The 15698-nt window shown below is 53.0% G+C and overlaps 1 protein-coding gene across 4 annotated transcripts in view; it reads left to right on the top strand.

Moving 5' to 3' along the window:
* The window catches only part of JAKMIP1 (janus kinase and microtubule interacting protein 1), a 128228-nt gene that overhangs the window by 83747 nt on the left and 28783 nt on the right, over positions 1 to 15698 (top strand). For all 4 annotated transcript variants that reach the window (XM_044226236.1, XM_044226235.1, XM_044226237.1 and 1 more), the window contains 5 exons: positions 588 to 728; positions 2473 to 2532; positions 11657 to 11785; positions 12973 to 13101; positions 13426 to 13509. In XM_044226236.1, the coding sequence (XP_044082171.1) occupies positions 588 to 728; positions 2473 to 2532; positions 11657 to 11785; positions 12973 to 13101; positions 13426 to 13509 (543 nt within the window). The remainder of the gene's footprint in view (positions 1 to 587; positions 729 to 2472; positions 2533 to 11656; positions 11786 to 12972; positions 13102 to 13425; positions 13510 to 15698) is intronic.

Raw genomic sequence — 15698 nt, 5'->3', positions numbered from 1 at the left:
CAGCATTGGGGGTTTTCTGGAGGATGGAGTGGTGGCAAAGAAAGGCCTCCCAGCCCACCTGGCTCTTGAGCACACTTACTGGGGAAAAGCCAATGGCCATTTCTGCTCTAAGCACTTTCTTTGCATAAGGGATTTGCATTCATTCCAAGGAGAGGGGTTCGTTTTTGTGATCAGGGCTGTGTCTTGCCTTTGAGGGACTGTGGAAGGGCCTGAGGCTCATTGTCCAAGTTAGGTTCAGTCACCCCTATTATAGCAACAAGACTGAGGCTCCGCGGGATGCAAGGTCCAGGTGTCAGGGTGCGTGATGACGGGTGGCGTGCTTGCCTCACCAGCGTCCTTGTCCAGCATCCAGGGCTCCCTTTGGGCAGCCACCTCCCACCCCCGTGCCTGGCCAGCCCTTTCTCTGAGCCGTGTTCAGGTTGGCTTCTGTTCTGTATCCATGGCTTCCTCCAGCCTGGGGACTGGCTGGCCGTCATCCCCGCCTTGTGTCCCATATCCCCGAGCTCACACCATGTATCCCCCAGCTGGCAAAGCTGTCCACGGAGAACCCCCCCCCCCCCCGCGATGCTCTCTCCCTCTGGCTGCAGAAAGAAAAGCTGTCTGCCCAGGCGTCTCTGAAGCGACACACTTCCTTGAACGACCTCAGCCTGACCAGGGACGAGCAGGAGATCGAGTTCCTGCGGCTGCAGGTGTTGGAGCAGCAACACGTCATCGACGACCTCTCACTGGTACGGCTGCTTTCCGCAGGGGCCCTCGGTGTGGCGCCAAGTGACACTGTGCCAGGATTGGCGAGGAGGCTCAGGGCGGGGTGACTAACGTGGGCGGGGCCTCAATAAGCCCACCCACCGCCCGCGCCCCTCCCTGCTTTATTCCCCCAGGAAGCAGCCTAGAACTGTGCAAGCTGGGCACAGTTTCCATGGCTACTCTTTTTCCCAACCTTCTCCCTGATTTGCTGTCGTTAAGAGGCAGCATCAGTTTGGAGAATGAATCTTCCAGCCTCTACAGAGTGGGCACAATTTGTCCCTGAGAAGTCTTTTTTTTTTTTTTTCTTTTTTTCTTTTTTTAGCTCTGTTGTCACAGACCATGAACTTGAAAGCCTGCACCTTTTAATCAGGCTAGAATTTGAAGGGCTTACCAGGACTCTGTGTGTGTGTAAAATTCTAGGGAGATGAGTATGTCTTAGTAGGTGGAGTGTTACCCCCAGCTGTCTGTGAAAGGAGCTTAGGCACCATAAGGGAGAATTTGTAGTAATTTGTAGAATTCTGTAGAGGTTGGAAGATTCATTCTTCAACTTGTAGTAAGATTCTGTTGGATCTTAGAAGCAAAGTGTGTTCTTATTGCCCAAGAGGGAATGTGGTGGTTCCATTCATGGGTCTTCAAAGTATAGACAAACCAGTGATCAAAATTCTAGAAAAAGCTTTGACCATAATTGTCAAGGTCACCTTGCTGGTTTGTCTTCCTCTGTTTTAACATCTTCCCTCCTTCCTTACACCCACTAATCCGTTCTCCCTCCCATCCCTCCATCCTTCTCCACCATCCATAATCCCATCTTTCCTTCCTCCTGCCATCATCCTTTCTTCCTTCCATCCATCCATCCATCCATCTGTCCATCCATCCACCGACCTTCCTATCCTCCCCTCCTTTCTTCCATCTCTTCTTCCTTCCTTCCATCCATCTAGCCTGTCATCTTTCTTCATTACACAAAGACTTGATACAGCGTAAGATAAAAACATACTTACATAAAATGAGGATAGATTTGAAAGAGGAAGAATAAACCAATGAGACTAGAAGGAATACAGACCTTCACATCCATCGAGACGGGGAGGTACAAATAGGTAGACCATAGGGTTTGGAACCAAGCAACAGGTTTGTCTCTAGGGTTCCTGGCAGCCCAGGGGTAAAGTGGAGCTTGGTACGGAGGGAGAGATCTCCTGGTTTTGCCTGGGATAGAAGGCTGCCGCACCTTCTAGTACTATGAGAACGCCATGCCTACTGATGGCAGCTGCCAGGCAGCCACAGGCTCCACTCTGCGTGGTAGGTTCTAGCCTTGCAGAGCAAAGGAAGAACCTCAGGTCAGAGGAATGAAGTGCGTCACTTGGTCTAGAGGAGCCCCCTGAGGATTTGGTCCCAGCTCAGTCTGAGCTTGCAACCACATGCTACTTCATTCTGGGCTGCAGACCTCATGAGTCCACGCTGCCCAGTGCTTTACAGTTTCCAGCCCCCAAAGCACACAGTCTGGGGCTTTCAGGATTGGCAAACTTGGGGATTTTTCTCAAGAGAGTCCCAGTCTTGTTAGGGACCTGAGTAAGCAGGGTGGTCCTGTAGCTTGCGTTCAGGGAAGTGGTCGTCATGCGGGGGCGCAGAACTTGGACTGACCCATGCCTGAGGTGGACAGGCAGGTGCAGGGTGAGGGCCAGTGGGTTGGCTGGTGTGACATGAGCTGCAAATGCCAACATGTGTGTCCCCTTCCAGGAGAGGGAACGGCTCTTGCGCTCCAAAAGACATCGTGGGAAAAGTCTGAAGCCCCCCAAGGTAAGTCCACAGTGGCGCAGGTGTCCTTGCAGCCCTGCCCGGGACAGGATTGGGGGAAATGCAAGCAATCCATAGGGGATTGCTTTGTCTCTGCGTATCTGAGGGGGAGAAAGCTGTTATGGTGTCTCTCAAAGCGACATTGGTTATGGCCATGGGCCCGCACCTGTAATTTATTCATGGAAAACTTACCGAAGGATTCTCTATGTGGGCTCTGGGGCGGCTCTCTCCAAATTAAAAGCATAAATACTTAGACCTTTTGAAGGATTTAAAGGGCACTCAGGCTTGGTTTGTAATGTTTTATATCCTGTTCTGACAAAGTCAGGAGCTTTGGGATTTTGCTGGAATAACGCAGAACTATGTTCTCTTTGGAAAATGTGGTCTTATAGAGACAGCGCCCAAACATCCTGGCAGAGAGAACACAGCTGGCCTGGGAACATTCAGACACCACAGGGAACAAGCTGGAATGAAAAGAGCAAATTGGGGCAGGTGTAAAAAAAAAAAACAAAACCCGTTTGCATTTAAACCTTTGAACATTTTTTCACTGCCACCAAAAGGTGGATCTGTTCTCCTTTCTATGGAGGCCCCTCCCGGTTTATCTTCTGATCGAGATGCAGTTCTGGAAAAACTTGTGTAAAGGAAACAGCAGTGCCGATGTGCTATCCCACAACCCTTCATGCGAAGCCTTCCTGTCAGGGCGGCAGTAGGGAGTGCTGGGGCCTGTGGCAAACTGAGCCCCTAGAACCAGGTAGTATCACATATTCCAGGGGTTTGAGAGAAGTGGGGACTCTTTGTGTTAGTTTTCTGGGGCAGCTGTACAAAATACCCCAACCTGGGTGATGGAGAACAATACAACTGTGTCGTCTTCTAGTTTCGGGATCTGAAGGTCCAAAGTCAAGGTGTGGGCAGGGTGGTGCCACCTCTGAAACCTGCAGGGGAATCCTTCCTCGGCTCTTTTAGCTTCCCTCTTCAGTATTCCTGGTCTTGCAGCTGCCTGACCCCAGCCTCTGCTCTTGTGGTCAGAACCCGTCATCCCCGTGCATCCATCCCATGGCTGTCTTCTCATAAGGACACCAGTCGTCTGGGATCAGGGCCCACCCTGCCCCCTGCCCACCTCATGTTAATGGAGTACTAAGGGTAGGGCTTCAACAGGTCTTTCTTGGAGGGGGGACCCAATTCACCCCAAAGCACCTCATGTTATATAAAATCGAAGGATTTTAAATGTTGGCATAATTGTTTATAGAACACTCCGTGGCCCCAATAAAATCTATCTGCAGGCTGAGCTTGGACTTGGTCACTTGACTGAGGGGTGACGTACGCTCCAGCTCACTTCATTGTCACAGCAACCCCCTGAGCTTGGCGCTGTATATCCCATTTGACGGTTACGGGAAGCACATGGTATGTAGCATAGAAATAACTCAAAGTGAATTGGCAAGGCACGGGTTCAAGCTCAAGTCTGGGCTCCAAAAGCCAAGCTTGCACCACCAAGTCAAGCAGGACGAAGGGCGTTTTAAGGCAAAACCCCACAACACACCCACCCCCCGAGCCCTTGTGTCCCCTCTTTTTCTTAATAACATAGTTGTAACTGCAGAATCCACTTTGCTTTCTGGGTTTTTTGTTGTTGCTGTTTTGTTTTGCTTTGCTTTTTTGTCCTTAATATTGTACCACAACGCATGCACCCGTGTTAGGACCCCATCATCATAAATACAGATTTTTATGACTACATAATTCGTCGAGTAGATGGGCCATAAATTTGTTTGCTGTTCTGGGTTGGGCCCATTATTAGCTTTCAGCCCCTTGTGGCTCTAAGGGCTATTGCAGCGAGTGAGTGTGTTAATGCCTATGCAGACAGCTTTATGGGGCAGGTCTGTCATCCTTGCGTGCTGCCTGTTCCATGAAGTGACTGGATGTTCTGCTTCTGCAGATGCCACCACGGTGGCCTCCCTTGGTCCAGGAGGCTGTGTCCAGGGTCTGGATGGTCCCCCAGGGTTAGATTTCCAGAGGGTGGGCTACGGATTACAGGGTGTGAAGGCTTTGGGGGAGCATGTGGGACCCCCCATGCTCTCTGAAAGAGAGGCAGCATTTTGCCCAGCTGCTGGGAACGTGTGTGAATGCCATGGTCACTGTGGGCAAGTTGCAAAAACAGCAGTCTAAAGGCCTCCAGCTTGAGGAGGAACGGGATGTGCTGTGGCATTTTATCCCTCATGAAGCTTTTAAGTAGGGTTTTTGGGAACCCCACTATTGAGTCCCGACTCAGTTTTACAAGCCTATATCAGAATTCGTGGAGTAAGTAAGGATTCTGTTTTTCCTTTTCCCAATTTCTGAATGTGTTTGAGGGAAGAGAACTCTACAAAGGCCTGGAATGGACTTGGGGTTTGCTAGGCTTGCATGGACATGGTTGAAGGGGGCCAGAGCTGTGTCCCACCTGCTGCACCCCCCTCACTGTCTCGGCCCAGAGTAGGTGTCCCCAGATAGCTGTTAATTGAATAAGCACATCGCTTTGACTGGCCAAGTGCATTTGCACAGCCCTGGGTCATCTCCAAGGATGGGGATGTTCGGTCATTAATTGAAATAGATCACTGCCACTAGAAGACAGAGTTTGGGAGCCTCCGTGGGAATTTTCCTGAGCTAGTTCACAGTCATTTCCACTTATTGTTTCTATGAACCACAAGCCTTTTTTCTTTTTCTCCGGATTTAGGGGAGAGCAGTTTCCCCAACACGTTCCTACTTTCTCCTGGCATCGTCCGGGACCAGACTGGGACCTGAGCTCCCAGGGCTCTCTCTCAGGCCTGGACAGCTTCTCTGTCTTCCTTCCCACAGGCTTCTAGGGTTCAGGAGTTACTATTTCCCCTCAAACACCTCCATCAAGCTCTGTCTGTTTGTAAAGCGGGCTTTACCACACTTGGTCTGAGCCTTTGCTTGGCCCAAATTTTTGTGCCAGAATTTTCTGGAAGAACCTGGACTCTGCATTTCCCTCCACACCCACACTCCAGTGGTGATGGTAGAGCTATTATGCCCTGATGTGATATCCCCAGGGGGACCTTCACACTCAGAGGGTCGCTGACCCCGTCTCACCATGCTCCTGGGGACAGGACAGGTATGGGCATCTCTGCCCCAGGACACTGCTAGTTCAGCCGCCTATAGGAAGTAGCAGGAGAACTCTGAGCGAGGGGTTCCCCAGGCCCCATGTGGGGAGGCCAGGCTCTCTGCAGGAGGGCTGGGAGCATAGATGAACCTGACCGAAATCCTGCCTGGGAGGGGACGGTGAGCTTGCTGTCTGAAATCTTGCTGCCCAGCATCATGGAGTCGCGTCTTGGTAGAGAGCCAAGCACGCAAGCACAGCTAAGGTCATGCATGGTTGACACGGTTGACATGCATGTCAGCATGGTTGACTCACGCGCCCTGGTTAGAGCAGGGATGGATCTGGGGAGAGGTGGAGACGCTGTAGCCTGGCAACCACATGGAAGACCGGTCCGGCTCCTGGCCGTATGGCATTGACCTTGGGGAGCTGTGATCATCCCATCCAGGAGACCGAACAGAGCGCCTGGGTCAGGGATCCACAAATTATTATTTTTCTTTCTCCCCTCCCCTTACATCAGTAGCTTTCCTTTGGCGGGTGCATTGACTTCAGATAACCAGACCCTGCTCTTCATGTCCCTGGTTCTCATTTGTGTCACCTTAAAAGAGAAACTGTCTCAGGTCACAGTGAGGTGAGCTCTCCATGCCCTTTGGATGGTAGCCATCCTTCGCAAGAGACTGGAAGATAGCTGAGAAACATCAGAGTGCCATGGGCAGAACTGCCCTTCTCTGAGCCCAAGTGTCAGTACAGGCCCTTTGTCCCTGAATGGCCCCTGGGGCTGGTGTCACCAGGAAGCAGCTGAGGCCCGAGCTGAGACCTTCTGGCGGATCTCAGCTGGAGGGTCACTCACCATCACCCTGCATACTTTCTCATCAGACACTTGGGGCCTATCCAGACTTGACCTTGGGTCCCTCCAGGCGAAGCTTGCTGCCCTGTGGTGGGAGCTGCATTGGAACAGAAGCCGGGACGCACCACCTTCTGTGGCTGGGGCTCCTGGGCACTTGTCGTCATGGGCCACGCTTTCCATTTCTAAGTAGCAGAGGAATCCTCTGCTCTTCTGTAGGGTTGTTTCCACTCAGCTTTGTTCCTGGGCTGCCATTTCCCACCATTCTGTTCCCAGCCAGACGCAGCAAACTCAGCAGCTTGCAGATAGCATGGTTTCTAGGCTTCTCTCCCCTTCCCTCATTAGCCAAGGTTCTTTCTATTGAGTGTGTCAAAAAACTCAGTCATTTCAGAAAGGAAAGGAATTTATGTAGCTAAGAAGTCTAGAGGTAGTTGGTTTCAGGCACAGCTGGATCCAGATGCTTACCCAAAATTGCCTGGAGCCTGTCTCTCTCCCCCGTTCTACTCTGCTTTCCCCTGGGCTGGCCTCTTTCTCAAGTGGGCTTCCCCATGTGATGCCTGAATCAGCTTCAGCAGCTGTAGGCTGTCAGCCGGTGTTATACCTGCCTAGCAACTTCAGAGGTGGGAGGACATCTCTCTTCGGTGGCTCCAGCAAGAGTCCCAGGGCTGTGCTCCTTGGCTCAGTCTGGTTATGGGCTCATCCCTGAACCAGTCCCGATTCTGCCTGGGTGGGATGTGTTGGGAACAGCTCATTTGGAAACATGAATGAAAGGCTTAGTGGACGCTAAGATGTGGTTACATAGCTCATATCATGGATATTTTGGAAGGAGCAGTGTCCAGCATCATTACAATTGAAATATACATATGAACCTGATTGTCTACACTTTTCTTTTTGTGATTGTCCTTTGCCTTTTCATATGGCTTGACTATCTTTCCAAGTACAGCAGTTTTCCTTTTTAATAGGATTATCTATCCCTTTTCTCCGACACACGGGATTTTACTTTGGCTGTTTTGCTGAGAGAAGCTTCTCCAAGAAATGTAGGCTTCCGTGGGTGCCCCAGGTGGGGATCCTGGTTTGGTCAGTCTGTACAAGTAGCTGAAGGACAGAGTGCTGAGAGCCCCTGAGTCCAGGTAGTCCGGGGTGCATGTGGGGTGCTCGGGGGATGAGCAGAGAACTTGCCCAAGTGCACGCGGTGGCGGATGTGCCCCCTGGGTTTTGGCTCTGGTCCGGAAGAAAACTCTCTCTGAGTTACCGTTGCTAGTGCTCTTCCCAGGGGCCTAACGATCACCCAGGGGCCCGAGGCTTGTGGAAGGGCAGCCCCCAGGGAATGACCCAGTGGGGAAGCTGTCCTGGGTGATGATGACAGTGCCAGCCGGGGCCCTGGAAACCGGCCGCTCTCAGGCCCCAGATCTCGAGCTGGCAGCATGGCCCTCGGAGGCTGATTCTAGAGCTCCAGGCATGGGGAGAATGTTCCAGGGGAGAAGCTGTGCTTCCCCCTAGCACTGGAGACACGCCCGGTAGCAGGTACCAGAGAGGCTGCTCTGAGCCCACCGGGTGCACACGCACTAGCAGGCTCTGCTTCCACGCCCGGTGATGGAGTACATCCTCTTTGTGCTGTACTTCTCCTTCTTTCTCTGTCTCTGTACCCTGGTGTGCTTGTACTTCTCCGGCTGCCAAGAGATGACCTACAAACACGAAGGTAAGCGGCTAGCTCTAGGCGACTGTTGGAGGTTCTGAGAAAGGACATGTCAGGGAGCCCCTACCCGAGCTAGCAGCTGTCGGAAGGGACATGGGGAGGTGGGAGCAAGGCGGTTTGGGAGCTGTGGTCCATGCAGGGTGGTTTATTTTGGAAGCACCTGTCTTCCCCTCGGTGCCTTTCCATCTGCTGAGAAGGAGCACCTCTGTACATTCACAGGGTAAATGGAGCAGACATGTTTGTTTTTCAATTTTGCCCCAGCTGCCTTTCAAAAAATTGGGCTGGTTTATAAAAAGGAGTAGGGAAGGCAGGACTCTGGAGGGTAAAGAAGATGGAAATCTGGAGGTGCAAGCCCCCAGATGTGTGTGGCCAGGAGCCGAGGCTTTTCCTGGGAAATAATGCCCAGGGAATCTGAGAAAAGTGGACAACTCAGGAAACCTGACAGGTGCCCCAGGGCTTGACTCTTTCCGAGAGAGCCGAGTGTTCGAATGTTTTCTAGTTGATTCTGTCCTTCCTATTTCACGGGGATTTTGAAAATGTGTTGTCAGGCCACATTTTGGTTGCAAATGCTTTTCACTTTAAGCATGAAAATGTCTTTTTCTATCTTGCTTTTATTCACAAAGGCATACATCTCTGTGGTATATCTCAGCTTCCCAGATAATACTATCCCTTTAAAAAACACTAACCCTTCAAGGAAACAAAGTAACCCAACCCACATGTTGTACAAGGTTGGGGGGTTTCTTTTTTTTTTTTTTTTTAGTTCTTTATTTTACTTAATTTATTTAGCCTTAATAATCTTTTTTTTCCAATTTATTTATTTTCAGAAAAACAGTATTCATTATTTTTTCACCACACCCAGTGCTCCATGCAAGCCGTGCCCTCTATAATACCCACCACCTGGTACCCCAACCTCCCACCCCCCCACCACTTCAAACCCCTCAGACTGTTTTTCAGAGTCCATAATCTCTCATGGTTCACCTCCCCTTCCAATTTACCCAAATTCCCTACTCCTCTCTAACGCCCCTTGTCCTCCATGCTATTTGTTATGCTCCACAAATAAGTGAAACCATATGATAATTGACTCTCTCTGCTTGACTGATTTCACTCAGCATAATCTCTTCCAGTCCCGTCCATGTTGCTACAAAAGTTGGGTATTCGTCCTTTCTGATGGAGGCATAATACTCCATAGTGTATACGGACCACATCTTCCTTATCCATTCATCCGTTGAAGGGCATCTTGGTTCTTTCCGTAGTTTGGCGGTTGGGGGGTTTCTTAAGCTGCTCGCTGCCACTGGAGGAGTTGTGTGAGCCTGGAGTTCTGTGGATTCACGTCCCGTTGGGCGAGGGACAGAACAGGAGTGTCCTTTTGTGCTGGATGCCCCGTCAGAGCTGTGTCCCGCCTTCTGCCCTGCAGCACACTTCCCTGGAGCCTTGGTCTCTGGGGCCACACTGGACTTCAGGGAGCTCCACTTGGGTCTGGGGATGGGCAGTCGGCAAAGGCAGCTCTCCTTTAATGCACGTCTGCAACATCTGTCGTGAATGCCCATGTTACGGCTCAGGGAGGGAAGACCCAGTGAACAATCCCTGAGGTTTCTAGAAGCGGACTGTCCTGAACACCGAGTCATTAGCCACCTGGATGGTCCAGGAAGCTCACAGGGGGTGTCTTGTCCTGACGGTTTGGAGACAGCACGGCGAGAGGGTTCCTGGAGCCCCATCCGTGTGCGTCACGTCACGGCTGGCTGCCGGCCGACAGCATAGCAAGTGCAGTCCTGTCCCCAGACGCCTCGCAATTAGCAGTGTTTACAAGAAATGAGGTTGGGTGAATGGCTGCCCAGGAAAGTGAGGAGTCTGGAGCTCTGGGAGGTGAGTTCCGTGTGTGCAGAAGAGCTCTGAGCGTCGCGGACCTGTCACTCCCGAAGCTGCCGTCGTCACCATCAGGACACCATGGCCGCTCTCTGGAAAACATCTGGAGAGTTTTCCATACCTGAATCCAAAGGAGGTTTCTCCTCTGGGGAGGAGATTGGGGTATATGTGACTGTCTCCAGCCTCTACTTGGAGACGAGAAATCATGGGGAGGTGGGAGCATGATACTGATGCTTTGATACTGATGGAGCCCAGTAGGTCGACACGGTTCTACCTGGTAAACGTACCCGGTGTGTGGGACCAGGTGTTTGCCCAGCTGGTGCTGGCTGTGTATACGAGGGGAAGGGCTGTCACGTGCAAGCCGAAAACTCTTTGTGGGCCGAGTTAGTTCAGCTTCGAGTTCACGAACAAAGCCTCGTTCATGATTACGCATTTGAGAACCGATGTTTACTGAATATGCCCGGCTCTGGGCCAACATGGGGAATACAGAACCCCAGATCTCAGCCCTCATGAGCAAACCGCTGTCCTCGTGGGTGTCTCCAGCAAAACCTCTCCAGAAACTCTAGCTGTGCAAGAGGACAGAGCAGTCCCTCTGTCTCCCTCTCCCTTCCTGATGGCAGGATTATTTCTTAATTACGTTTTTAATCATGGTCGCAGACACATGTCTCTTACATGTGGGCACCCAAGAGCGCAGACATATACCAGCTTCAACAAGCAGAGTATGGGGGGGTGCCCTCAATGTGCAGGGTGAGCCCTGATCTTTCTGTGGGTTGAGGAGTGGGGAGGGGGCTGGGAGGAGCCAGGTTCTGGATGAACCAGGGGGAGCCTGGGGCTTGACTCTGGATTTAGTTACGGTTCTGTCCTCATGGTCATGAAAAGCATTCGTCGATTGTAAACCCAAATAAAAATCCTTCTCAGCGGCTATTTTGGAAGGGAAGAAAGCCAATGTTCCTAAAACACGGGAAGTTGATCTGGTGATTGTCGGTTTGTGTCTGCCGCCCCCAAGGGACTGAAGCTCCTTGTGGTGGAGAGCATGTGTGGTCTTAATCATGTTGTGTTCCCCCGGGCCCCATCCAGTGCCTGACCCATAGAAGGTGCTCAGTCAGGCGTTTGCTGAACGAATGCAGGAATGTATGCGTGAAGGCTGAATGAAGCCCCATATATCATGGTACTTGGGGCAGGAGAAGTGCTGGGTAGGCAAACCAGGAAGCCAGGGCATGGAGTGTTCAGACTGCCTCTGACTCTGACTGATTGGTGCATGAGGGTCCCTCCTTAGTAGGACACACATGCTGCCCACCGAGGGTCAGCACACCGGATACGGCGCATGCGTGACCTTGCTCTTGGGTTCTGTGTCTGTCTGATGGAGAAGGATGCTGGTGCTCAGAGGTGCTAAGTGACTGCAGAGGGAGCCAGGGTCAGGCCAGCGTTCTCTGCTGCGGTCCCCTCCCCCTTCCACCACCTTCCGTCACCTCCTCTCCCACCCAGTCCATCAGGAACCCCACTAGCTGCCTCTTGGGATGCCTTTGGGGTCCAGACATGTGTGGTCACTGCTGTGCCTGGGGGCAATGGGCTGGGTGCGGGGGAGGGGCACTCAGCTGTTCTGGGTCCATCACTGATGTCCTTGCCCCTTCTCTTACATTTACAGAAGCATGTTGTGGAGACGTTTTTTGGATTTGATGAGGAGTCCGTGGACTCGGAAACATTGTCAGAAACATCCTGCAACACAGACAGGACAGACAGGGCCCCGGCCACACCAGAGGAAGACTTGGACGATGTAAGCAAGGGGCCGCCTCTGGCCCCTGACAGCCGCCCTGCTGGTCCCCGCAAAGATCTAAGTCTGGAGGGCCTGTGTCATCACAGCCGTAGCCCCGAGGGCAGGGCCCCCCCCCCCCCAATGCGTGGGGCTCTGGTGATGACACGGGGGGTGCTGGCAGCATGTGATGGTCTCTTCCTTTCCCCAGTGCTGATCTCACAGAGGAAATCTGTGGGGCCTTGCTGTTGTCTTTGCAATTAAACCTGTCGCGTGGTGGACTGTCTCTGGTCCCCCGAGTGCATGCCCACTACACAGACGTGCAGGCACACATGAACACACACACACACACACGCACGCACGCACGCACGCACACAGGCACACCACCTAGTGGAAACAACATGAACTGCTTTTTCATGAAGAAGATGAGGCCATACAGGAGAGAAACCACACGCAGCGGGTGAGGGCAGAGGGCAGTAGAAACCATTGGAAGCCCTCTCCCCGCAAGTCACCACCCTGACGTTTCCCTATCTCCACTCACACCTGGGTTCATGACTGCAGCACCAAGTGAGCTGGGTTCACAAAGGTGGGAAGGGAGGCGTGGTCCTTGCCCACCCTCACACCCCACCGCTGAATTCTCTTAGGAAACCCAACTAAAATGTGGTCGTACCAGACACATGTGACCACCAGGACATAACAGGCAGCTTTGGGCATCAAACACCGTGTTCTACATCCCCATCTCCCGTGAGCACGCGGGGACGTCTCACGCCCATGCACACAGGGATTTAATGTGAAGGGACCCCATAATGGATGCTTCCCAGTTTTCCAGACCACCAGTGTTGCGCCCATGCCCAGCCAGCATTGTGCCTTCCCAGGGGGGATGTCTCCTTCTGAGAAATTGCCAGAGTGAGAAGCGCTGCTGGGAGGTGCTTGGCACTGGGGCGCTCTTGCCCTTTCTCCCTTGCCTGTGACTCAAGATCCCCAGGCTTCCGTGAGTTCCCGGGAAGGGTGCTGACGATTGGGATGGTGTCTCCTCCCACAGCCTGTCACTCTAGGCCCCCAGTGACGTCCTGGCAGTGACTGGTTCCTTAAGTCATTGCCAGCAGCGGCTGTGAGGGCTGGATGTGTGCTTCTGTTCCCGGGGGACCCTGGCAGTGGGACCCACAGCAAATCACTTGCTTCCTTCTGTCTTTCTTCTCCATGACGCTAAGACGACGACGAGGGAGGAGGCTGATCTGAGGTTCTGCCAGCTGACCAGGGAGTACCAGGCCCTGCAGCGGGCCTACGCCCTGCTTCAGGAGCAGGTCGGGGGGACGCTGGATGCAGAGAGAGAGGCCCGGGTAAGTGTCGCAGGCCCGCAGGCCACAAGGGGCTAGGCAGACCGCCAGGGTCTCTAAACCTTGCCTGTGATGCTCGGAGGGGATAAGAAGAAGGGCTGGGGGGGCACCTCACCAAACCTTGGCAGACCCCCAGGGGCTATCTTGCCATCTTCAAAGGTCTCAAGACCTTCCCATTCTTTTACAAATTGTTATGTGCAGTTGGGTGGGTCAGCTTCGAACCCATCCTGGATGGGCTTCCAAGGCCTGGATTACAGCACCGTCCTTGCCGCTCCTCTGTCACCCATCCATGGTGACCTGCTCACTTTCGGATCCTTCTCATTCCAGACTCGGGAACAGCTCCAAGCTGACTTGCTGAGGTGTCAGGCCAAAATCGAAGACTTGGAGAAGTTATTGGTTGAGAAGGGACAGGTGAGCAGGAATGATCATGGGGTCCTTCGCATGTCTGTCCCCTCATGGTGTCGCTGTGGCCTTGGTGCCAAGCTCTCCCCCCCACACCATAGGTCTGAGTTGTTTGCTCCAGAGACATTAGAGAAAAAATCCACCCAGGCCAAACCCAAGCAAGAATAGTCTAGTTGAGGTGCCTAATCGCAGAGTTTTAAAAAACCAAAACCCGGGGAGCCTGGGTGGCTCAGAGGGTTAAAGTCTCTGCCTTTGGCTCGGGTCACGATCTCAGGGTCCTGGGATCGAGCCCCACATCAGGCTCTCTGCTCAGCAGGGAGCCTGCTTCCTCCTCCCTCTCTCTGCCTGCCTCTCTGCCTACTTGTCATCTCTGTCTGTCAAATAAATAAATAAAATCTTTAAAAACAAAACAAAACAACAAACCAAAACCCGTTATGAGGTTTCAACTTGGCTTTGTCATCGTTGGCCAAGTGCGCAAAAGTAGGAGACAATTCAGAAGGCAGAGTATGGCCAGAATCCTCTTTGACTTAACTCTGAAGGAAAACTGCCATCATTCATCAGGGTTTAGTTGTGAAAACAAGCCGGGCCCTCAGCCCGTGCCTCGGGGTTCCACGCTGCTTGTGACTCTGTTCACGGGAAATCCCGGCCCTTGAGTTTCTCAGCGTCGAATCTCCTCCATGCACACGTTCTCTGAGCATGACAAGGCCGGGCTGACAGCAGGACACAGTAGGGAGGCAAAGCCCAGACACAGACCTGGACCCTGGGTTGGGGGAGACTGTGGAGGGGGCTCTGGGTGGAATGCCAGCCTCTCAGAGGGCAACACCCAAAGGCAGCCCTCACTGGGGTTGGTTCAGGTCAGCCACTGCCTTGGTGGTGAGAGATAGCCGGGAATTCTCGGCGGCTCAGCGCAGTGAGGTTTACTTACTGCTCAGTACAACCCCTGTCCCTTCTGGAGGCAGGGGGCCACCCGCCCCATGGGTTTACTTGGGGACCCCGTGGCGCTGCCACCTTGGACCCACCCTGCCCACCGCGTGCCCCCCTCTGCAGAGACCAGGAGAAGGTGGGATATGGGTTTCAGAACAGGGGGCTGAGAACAAATGCTGCCTTGTGTCCAGCTGGGACGAGGGCCCAGGTGGTGACCAGGGTGCAGATTAAGGCAGATGGTCAGGAAGCAGAACTTGGGACACACACACTGACGCTCACGGCAGCACTGTTCCAGGCCTGGACGGGGCTCGGCGAGTGGCCGACCCTGGGGCCCTGCTTCCATAACCATGGTCCAGAATGGTCCATGGAGGTGGGGGAGGGGTGAAGTGCACACACCCAGGGGTGGCTTGCCTGAGAGTTACGTGATCCATGCAAGCCACGCTGTCCCTTTTCCTCATCCTCAAAACAGGGTAGTGATAGCGCCTCACATGCTGGGGAAGCAGAAGTGGGGAGAGGGAAGCAGCGGGAAGAGTCCAGGTGGGAGAGAAGGCTGTTCTCAAGCTCCTGTTCTCCCTGACACTGACCTCGGCCCCTCCTGCTGGCTGAGCTCACGTGTCACCTGACCATCGACTTCGACTAAGTTCCATCCCCACCCAAGGTGCTTGACCCTATGTTTGTGGGCTGGTTCTTCCAAGTGGAAGGACCGGTTTGGGACAGAACAAATGGCCATTTGTTGAGGGAGCAGCCACCAGAGCCCTTGCCCTTTACCAAGTTTGTGCTTGGTGTACAGGGATAAGGTGTCAGTTGGCTATCGCCGCGTAACAAACCACCTCCAAACTTAGTTGTTTAAAACAACAAAAATTGTATTTGCTCACAGCACTCTGGGTGAGCCGCTTGTGCTAGGCCCAGCTGTGTGGCTCTTCCGCTGGTCTCCCCTGGGATCATTTTGGAGGCTGTGTTGTTGAGGCATCAGCTGGGGTGATGTGGCCTGAAATGGCCTCTCTCCTGTCTGGGCACAGGCACCTGCTGTTGGCTCTCCTCCTAGTCTCTCATTCTCAAGGAAGCTAACCTGGCGCCTTGGCTGAGTGGTCTGGGGACAGGGAGAAAGGGCAGACCTCAGGGCACAAGTATGCTCCAAGCCTCTGCTCAAGTCCCATTTGCAAATATCCCAGGAGCCAACACACACCACAGTGCACTCAGCTTCAGGGTTGGAGAAGTATCCATCACGTCCTGTTGGGAGAAGCTGCAGAGTTGTTGCCAAGGGTCAGGGGCAT

Source organism: Neovison vison, chromosome 11 (assembly GCF_020171115.1).
Source record: "Neovison vison isolate M4711 chromosome 11, ASM_NN_V1, whole genome shotgun sequence".
Lineage (NCBI taxonomy): Eukaryota > Metazoa > Chordata > Mammalia > Carnivora > Mustelidae > Neogale > Neogale vison.
The sequence above is the reverse complement of the archived record's forward strand: the minus strand, read 5'-3'. Positions and strand labels throughout refer to the sequence as shown.